An 8,479-nucleotide genomic window follows, 5' to 3' on the forward strand; every position below is an offset into this window, starting at 1 on the left:
AAGTCTTACATTAGCGTGAGAAGTATGGATTCAACTGGGACTCGATTCTCCGAGTCATTGTTGAACCAGAAGGATTTTGGATCCATGGTCGACTCTGGATGAGGCCCAAGAGCATTGATGCTCACTTCCTCACTGTGGAAGCTAGAGCTTGGGCCCAAATCCTATCCCACTATGTGCTGCCTAGCACCCACAAGTCGTCCATCACGGCGGACCTTGCCTTGCTTGTTTGGTGTGTTCTCACAGAGAAGCCAGTGAACATTCTGCCTCTTGTCAAGCAAGCGATGAGTCAAGTTCACGACTGGGGTAATTTGCCATTTCCAGCATTGGTGTCTGACTTAGTTGCTGCTGCGGGTGTTTCTTGGGAAGACAAGGATAAGAAGATTATGGTTCCGGCTAAGGGCGATGTGGTCCCAAGCGGGAAATACCTACACCTTCCCATGAACAAACCAAGCCTCGACATGGCCCCGCCACTTCTTTTTCCTTCTAGCTCATCATCACCACCACTGAGATCCACACATCAAAGGATAGAAGATCTTCACCGGAAGCTTGATAGATATGAGCGGCGCAACCACCGCCGATATACTTACATCAAGACGCTTCTGGGTTTTGTTACCCCTAGCATGGAGGAACCCGAAATATTCACATCCACCTCAGACCCGAGTGATGGGAGCTCTGATGAAGGGGATAGTGAAGGCTCCGGTCCCGACCGTCCCTTGCGTATCATTCGTAGCATGGAGGACCGTGCTAATTTCTAAAGTGTGGGAAGGTCATCCGACGGATCTCCATGGGTAACGTTCTCTTCCCCTCAATACCCATGGATTTATTTTTCTTTTTATATATTGCATGAGTAGTTAGTCTTGTTTGTAAATACTCTTTGCATGATAGTTAGTTTCTATAGCGTTACTTGGTCAAAACAATAACTTTCTTTCCAAGAAACTCTGTTCTGGATGACCTACCAAAAATTCTGAAAATTTTTGCAGTAAACTTGCTTTAAGAATGTATTTTGGAACATAGTAATTGAGCTAAGGACACAAGCATGAAAGTTTTGAGCCTATTGCATGGTTACATCTTTTAACCATTATTTCCATTCTTGTGTGCATATCTCTCTCTCTATGAGTGTGATCCTTGCTTTATCTGATTCTATATGTCCATTGCTTTGTGTATGAATGCATCTACATGATTGAGGCCATCATTTCAATAGTCACTTCTCCCAAATAGCCTTAACCCTTATATCTACCATTGCTAACCAATTTTGAGCTTTTGATAAACCCTTTTGTTCTTAAATAGAGCACATCAACAACCCTAAGTGAAAAACCATGAATGTCCCTGAATTTGAATCCTTGATTGGCTTAGGTAAGTTAGGATGTGTATCATTCAAATAGGAGGGTATACTTGGGAAATTCGGGTAGATATATAGGTATGTAATTGTAGTGTAATTGAAAATTCTAAGATTTTGGGAACATACTCATGTGTTGAATGATTACACCGTATGCATTGACACTTTGGTTCACAAAGGAACCCCAAGAAAAGGGGATGTAAAAAAAAATAATGAAAGGGAACAAAGACGCCCCAAGATAGAGTAATAAAAACAACGCATATCGATGTGAATTGAAAAGAATGCATGAGTATGCAAAAAGGGTAAAATTCAAGGGTAGCTAGGAATGTATTGTAGTTGTATAGGTTGTTCTATATGTCTAGTGGATCCTAGGTTGATCAAGGAACGAACCCTAGACACTTGAGCGAATAGAGCGGATACACTTCCGGTGAGGGTTCGATGCTCAATGCTTGTTCTCGGCTTTCACAAGCGTTCGTTCAGCAAGTCATATGCACTCTTTAGTGATATTCAATTTGGTAGGATTCATGAAGTGCATACTATTTTCACCCTATATGCTCACATGTATTCTTGAAGGATAGATTTACTCTCACTACAAGAAAAAAGGCCTGTCGGCACCCTTTTTTCTTGCCACGCTTTAAAAGCGTGCCCAAAAGTGGTCTATGGGCACGCTTTTGCGAGGGTGGCCACTTATTTGTGATTTGGCCACGCTTTTTTTTTGCCACGCTTTAAAAGCGTGGCCATAGAGAGAAATTGGCACGCTTTTACGAGGGTGGCCACTTACTTGAAATTTGGCCACGCTTTTTTACTGCCACGCTTGAAAAGCGTGGCGATAGAAGGAAATTGGCACGCTTTTACGAGGGTGGCCACTTATTAAAAATTTGGCCACCCTTTTTTTTTGGCACGCTTGAAAAGCGTGCCCATAAAGAGAAACCGGCACACTTAAAAAGCGTGCCCATATTCTATTTATTTTGGCACCCCCAAAAAAATGTACCCATAGTTTAGTTTCCCTCCCAACAAATTTAGTTTCCCTCCCACCCAATTTTTTTCAACACTTAACCTTTTTTCCCTTAGTTTTCAATTTTAATTAACCCTCAAACAACAGAACACTAGTTTTAGACCCAGCCAACAAAGAAAACCCTACGTTGCCCGCGCCTCCATCTTCATTGTTCATCGTTCTTCGCAGCCATGCCTTTCCTCATGCCTTCATCGTCTGAGACCGTTCATCGCCTTCATCTAACCCTAGTACCCATGAACGCAACCCTCTTCCCTCTTCTCGTCCACTACTGCCACCGCAAACCCTAGCTCCGCTGCTTCTTCTCGTCCATTCTCTTTTTCATTCGCTTCTTCATCCTCCACCGCAGGAGGAAGCGGCGGCGCCACTACTACCTTCCTCCTCCGCAGCCTGTGCGCCGTCATTTGTCCTTTGGTTTTGGGTCCGCGACCGCATCTGCTTGGCTCCTGCTCCAGCTCCGTCTCTGTTCGGATCTGCTTCTTTGGCTTCCACTGCGGCAGCTTCGAGTTCGGGTTCTTCCATTTTCGGTGCCGCGAGTTCAGGCTCCTCCTTGTTCTCCACACCGTCTTTTGGTGGAACTTCATCTGCCACGACGCCGTTTGGGGCAAAACCCTCTGCTGCGACGACACCGTTTGGCGGAGCATCTTCTGCTTCACCCTCGCTATTTCGTGGAGCATCCTCTGCTTCACTCTATCTAACCCTCGTTGGCCCTCCTACTCCCTCAGCGCAGCGCGCGCTCTTTCTCGCAAACCCTCATTGTAAGTCTTTCTTCCCTCTGATTCTCTGTTTCTCTGTTCCTCTATTTTGGACCGCTGAGAATTTCAGGTTTATTACCTTCTTAACATTTTTCACTGCTTTGTGTTTGAAATTGTATTTTGTTTTATGGTATCAGAGTAACTTTGTTTCAATAGCCTGAATGACAATAGTGGATTGCCATAACTATTTGAACTGGTTGCAGTAGAACTTAAAGTATTCCATTCAATATAAACTGAGCTCCTCCAATTCTGTTAGCAACCCTGCCAATGGTAACTCCAAAATATGTTATATTGTTCTGCAAATTAAACATATAGTGTAGCAAATTAAACATAAAGTGCAAATTCCGTTAAAATTTAAACATAGGATTTTATTAAAAAGAGTGTTACAACTTGCAACTGATTTGTGTAGCGCACACACTTGATGGCAGGGATAAAAAGTAGTTTCTCTTTGAACTTCAGGTATTGATAGTGGCTACATATATGACTAAAAAGTATATGAACAAAGTTGAATCTGAGTTATTTCATATCCGCACTATATGATGACTATTATCGATGAACAGCTTATTCCATCTTGTTCTGGTGTTGAGCCTAGTGTCCTCTTTTATAAGATGTGAGGGGATTTTTTTCTCTCTTTTCAACCTCTCTGATGTTTTCTGGTTGAGGAATTTGAATTTCATTGTTTTTACTTTGTTATTTGCAGAAAGGGTGACCGTAGCTGAAGAGGTCCTCAAGCTCTGCAATGGCAGCGTCATTTCTCCCATTGCCTGCATTGCTTGCCTTAACCTATATGCTTATCTCAAGGTAATTCATTATTCCTCTTGTTATCCTTTTTTTATTTTGAATTTTGGAATTTCAGTTAATTTTTTTTTCTCAATGTTCAATTGGGTTCAAATGTTACTGATTTGTGATAAAAGTGCAAGGCTAATGTTTTTAATCAAATGTTTAATACTTTTGGTGAATATAGATGTTTATTATTATTAGTTACTTTCATCGGGAAATAGTTTGGAAATATGCGATGTGTTAAGCTTCAAGTTCTGCATTGTTTTATCTTCAATATTAATATTAGTGTAAGTGTAGTGTAGAGGATTGATTCTCTTGGTGAAGAATTGAAGATGATAGTTACAACTTTAAACCCCTTTTGAGTGAAGAAATTAATGAGCAATGCCTCAGTTGTAATAATGATAAAATGTATGTTGATGTGGTTTGTTGAGTTGTTTTAATTTGTTTGATGCCATTTCTGAGTTCCTATTTTTGCTTTGTAAGATATTTAAATTTTCCTTTCTTGAATCTTCAGAACATGGATTCTAATGTTCCTGCACAACTTTTTGAGTATGACAAACGTTTTGAGCAGTACGGATGTGATTACACATTTTATAACAACAATCACCCTGAGGCCTGAGGAGTTACCGCTGGAGTTGAAGCATTCCTTCAAAATAGTAGTGGCAGATCCTCCTTACTTGGTGAGAGTTAAATAGATTGCTGAAATTTTATTTGCTGAAAAATGAATGAGGATCCATTGAATATATATATATATATATATAGTACAAGTTATTTCAGTTTTGAAAACCTTGAGCTGGTTGATGATCTTATTGAGCACATGGAGTTGATTTAATCTTTCTAACAAGTCACAATAGGTAAAATAAAGTTAGAATGCAAGGTTAGAGTGAGTGAAAAGCTAGGAATCAATTTTTGACCTCTCAAAACCCAAGGTTACATGTTGCAGAATTGTGCAGTTTCGGGCAGCACTTTGTGAACAAAACTGGGAGCAATCTAGCCACTCAAAATGAGTAAAATTATTTTTCTATGAAATCTTGAGATGTCTAGATTGTTCTCCTAAAATTTCAGAATTTTCCTATGTGTGGTTTGGGAGATATGATTTTTAGAAAATGGTCATTTTCTGCAGAAAGAATGCTGTCTGAATTTTGGAACAGCAACTTCAAAATCACATATCTCAATACTCTGAAACTCTTTGGAGGTGAAACCAAAAAGAGGTAAAATATTAGGATGTCTAGTATTTTATGTCCAAATTTTAGGACAATTCAAATTTTGTAGAGAAAGTTGTGCCTTCTGGAAGCAGGGATGTTCACTGCTGTGACAGCTCCCTTTTCTTAAAACAAAACCATATTTTGAGAGGCATAACTTTTTCTAGAGAAGTGAAAATGCTCTGGGATTTGAACTAGGTGAAAGATGTGTAAGTCTAGTTCAACCAAACCAAAATTTAGGAGAATCCAACCAAATATGGATTTTATATGATTTTTCTAAATTTGTTACTGCTTGCTGTTTTTCTAAAGTGTACTAAATCAGTAGCCGAATGAAGAGAAGGCTGAATGGATTATATATGTCACAGATGTTGGGCAGCAGCAACACTTTGATATGGTATTCAAGGTATGTCACAATTAATGACGTTCATGTTATCTTGTAGTTACTTGATCTTATTGTTATTACCAGAACCCTTTCTACTTGATCTTATTGTTATTCAAGGGGAAAACTCTTAAATATATTGATATGTTTTTTTCCCACCTGCACGTTGGATATTCCATAAAGATTGCTGAACATTCCTGTGATTTCCTCTTAAATATATTGATTCTTGTGAATCTGCTACGTGTAATTAAGATTGTACTTTTGTTCTTCTGCTGAAGTATTGATTAATATAGAATAAGATTTGCTTTTGCTATTACTTTGTGTTGTGCATCTTATGTTGTTCGATTTATGCATTTATCTATATATTAAAGTGCTGATCTACTCTTGCCATTGCTGCTGAGAAAAGAAGGCCGCCAAGTCCAGAGACGCCAACTTCGAGGTGAAAGTCGCTTTCTAAACTGTCCTTTAGAAACATGATGGTAGGTGTTAATTTTCATGTCTTGCATGATTGATTTCTCTAATACTAGTTTAGTTTATTACTTATTCCTTCCATTTGTTTGCAGTTAGATACATTGATTTCTCTAAACGAGTTTGGGTTTTGTGTTTTCTTGATTCGGTTAAACAATGACAAATGGCACAGCATTTGGAGCTTCTCAAGACAGTAAACTGAAATGTCTGTTATTAGTAGCTTATTATGTAATCAAATAATAAACTGACAAAAGGCAGAGGACTTTTAATTTCCACTAACAAACATTTGATTCAATTGCTTAATAACAAACTAAAACCAAGTCTAGTTTAAAACCATGTTAAATTTACTTAAGAAGAACTTGACAGTGAAGCTTATATTTCTTAGGTAGCAAATAAATGAATTCCATACGTACAATATTTCAATCTTAGTTTTAGGAAATAATTAATTTTAGTTCTTTGTTAATAATTTCTTGTTTTGGGGATGTGATGCATCAGTGCTATTAGATGATACATCAACTTTTATTGGAGAAATGACAGCAGGTCCTAATACTAATTCTATTAGAGGTTTTGAAGTCATAGATACCATAAAATCCCAAGTAGAGAGCTTGTGCCCTGGTGTTGTGTTTTTGTGCTGATATTCTTGCTGTTGCCGCTAGAGATTTTGTTGTTGCTGTAAGTATATATAACTTCAATTGATTTTTGCATTTATCTATATGTTGAAGTGCTGATCAACGTGCATTAAGTCACTGGTTACTTTGGCTTTCAATTCAGTTCACATACTTGCTTTTCTCTCTTCAGATTCTTGCCAAGTGCGAAGTTCCTTAGCCCTGGTGTCAGCGTCAAAGATTGCTGAAAAGGCTGGATGTTGTTTAGGAGTTAGATTATATTTTTTTTTAGTATAAAGTTGTTAATTCTTTTAAATGTTTATTTTGGAAGTTGAATATATTTTTTCTTAATTGTTTCATTCATATCTTATTATGTACATAATTCATATAAATCAATGGAAGATTAATTTTTTAGTATTTTATTTTATTTTAAAGATTAACTTATTAATATTTTTATTTATTTTCTATTTTTTCTTTTTTTTTTATTTGAATAGGATTAGGCCACGCTTTGAAAGTGTAACGATAAGTTTTCATATTTTGGCACGCTTTAAAAGCGTGGCTGTATATCTATTTTTTTGGCACGTTTTAAAAGCGTGGCTGTATATTTATTTTTTTGGCACGTTTTAAAAGCGTGCCTGTATGTCTACTTTTAGGTACGCTTTAAAAACGTGGTTGTATGTTTACTTTTAGGCACGATTTAAAAGCGTGGCTACAGTGTTATACATACTGCCACGCTTTTAAGCGTGCCAATAGATCAAAGCGTGGCAAAAAACAAAGCGTGCCAGTAGATCGAAAAAAGCGTGGTGATAGAGCTATCGGCACGCTCGCAGATCTGACCCTTTTAAAAGCGTGCCGATAGCTCAAAAAGCGTGGCGAAAAGCTATCGGTACGTTTTTTTGCCCTTTTCGGCACGTTTTAAAAGCGTGGCAAAAAGCTTATTTTCTTGCAGTGTCTTGACCAAGTATATAGATGATTTTACATTAGTTGCATGCATCCACTTAGGTAGTTTGCATTTCATAAACCCTTTCTCACCATGATCCTTGATCTTTTTTATTTTAAGCATGAGGACATGCTTGGTTTAAGTGTGAGGAGATTTGATAAACCCCGATTTTGTGGTTTATCCTGTGCTTATTTTGAGGGATTTCATCAATATTTCTCATACTTATTCGCAAGAAATGTATGGTTTTGTGTTCACTTCCCAATATTGCTCTATGATGTAAAACATGCTCATTTTACCTTAAAATTGCCATATTTTAATCCTCTTCTATTGTCATTCGATGCCGTCATGTATTTGTTGAGTAATTTCAGGAATTATAGGGTAGGAATGACTTAGAAGAGAGGGAGAAAGCATGTACAAAATGGAGGAACATGAAGAATTGAGATCTTGAGAAAGCAGCATCAGCGCGCTCGCGCACTCCACGCACACGCGTGGATGAGATGGGCTGGAAGCGGCGCGCAAGGATGGATGCATCTGCGCAAATCAGGAGATTCTTATCGACGCGCACGCGCACTTGGCGCACACGCGTAGATCGCAAGAGCAATCAGCGCGCGCGCACGCATGGCGCGCACACGTGGAAGGCTACACGTGACCTCATTAAAGGAAATCGTGCCTGGCGATTTCTGAGGCTCATTAGGCCTAATTTCGAGCTGTTTCTGCATGGAAAAAAGACCCAACGATGCAAGGGGAAAGGGAGAGATCACTCATTTTACACTAGGACATAATTTTTAGCTAGTTTTTGGTTCTTTGGTTATTCTAGAAGGAGAAACCCTTGTTCCTCTCTAGATCTAGTTTTAATTTGATCTTCCCTTGTTGATTTGCGACTTGGATCTTGTTAATTACTAGTTTTAATTGTTCAGTTTGAATTTCTTGTTACAATTTTGCTTATATCTTGTGATAGTTTATGAATTCTTGTCAATTATCATTTTATACCCATTTCATGAA

At 38.3% G+C, this 8,479-nt stretch overlaps 1 protein-coding gene across 1 annotated transcript; it reads left to right on the forward strand.

Moving 5' to 3' along the window:
* Positions 1–2,462: 2,462 nt before the first annotated feature.
* On the forward strand, positions 2,463–5,740 carry LOC107641956 (uncharacterized). Its single transcript, XM_088498976.1, has 5 exons — positions 2,463–3,106; positions 3,804–3,904; positions 4,398–4,563; positions 5,411–5,488; positions 5,552–5,740. The coding sequence occupies exons 2-5, from the start codon at positions 3,843–3,845 to the stop codon at positions 5,738–5,740; spliced, it is 495 nt and encodes a 164-aa protein (XP_088355102.1). The 5' UTR covers positions 2,463–3,106; positions 3,804–3,842.
* The last annotated feature ends 2,739 nt before the right edge of the window (positions 5,741–8,479 follow it).

The sequence above is a fragment of the Arachis ipaensis genome, chromosome B9 (genome assembly GCF_059453495.1).
Source record: "Arachis ipaensis isolate K30076 ecotype BB chromosome B9, ASM5945349v1, whole genome shotgun sequence".
In the NCBI taxonomy this organism is placed as follows: domain Eukaryota; kingdom Viridiplantae; phylum Streptophyta; class Magnoliopsida; order Fabales; family Fabaceae; genus Arachis; species Arachis ipaensis.

What these genes read in the sequence shown, in the direction of transcription:
- LOC107641956 (XM_088498976.1), top strand. Translation starts at nt 3,843, where the DNA reads ATGGCAGCGTCATTTCTCCCATTGCCTGCATTGCTTGCCTTAACCTAT. An exon ending in ACCTATATGCTTATCTCAAG is followed by an intron (nt 3,905 to 4,397) that starts GTAATTCATTAT and finishes TTGAATCTTCAG; the next exon opens with AACATGGATTCTAATGTTCC. An exon ending in ACTTTGATATGGTATTCAAG is followed by an intron (nt 5,489 to 5,551) that starts GTATGTCACAAT and finishes TGTTATTACCAG; the next exon opens with AACCCTTTCTACTTGATCTT.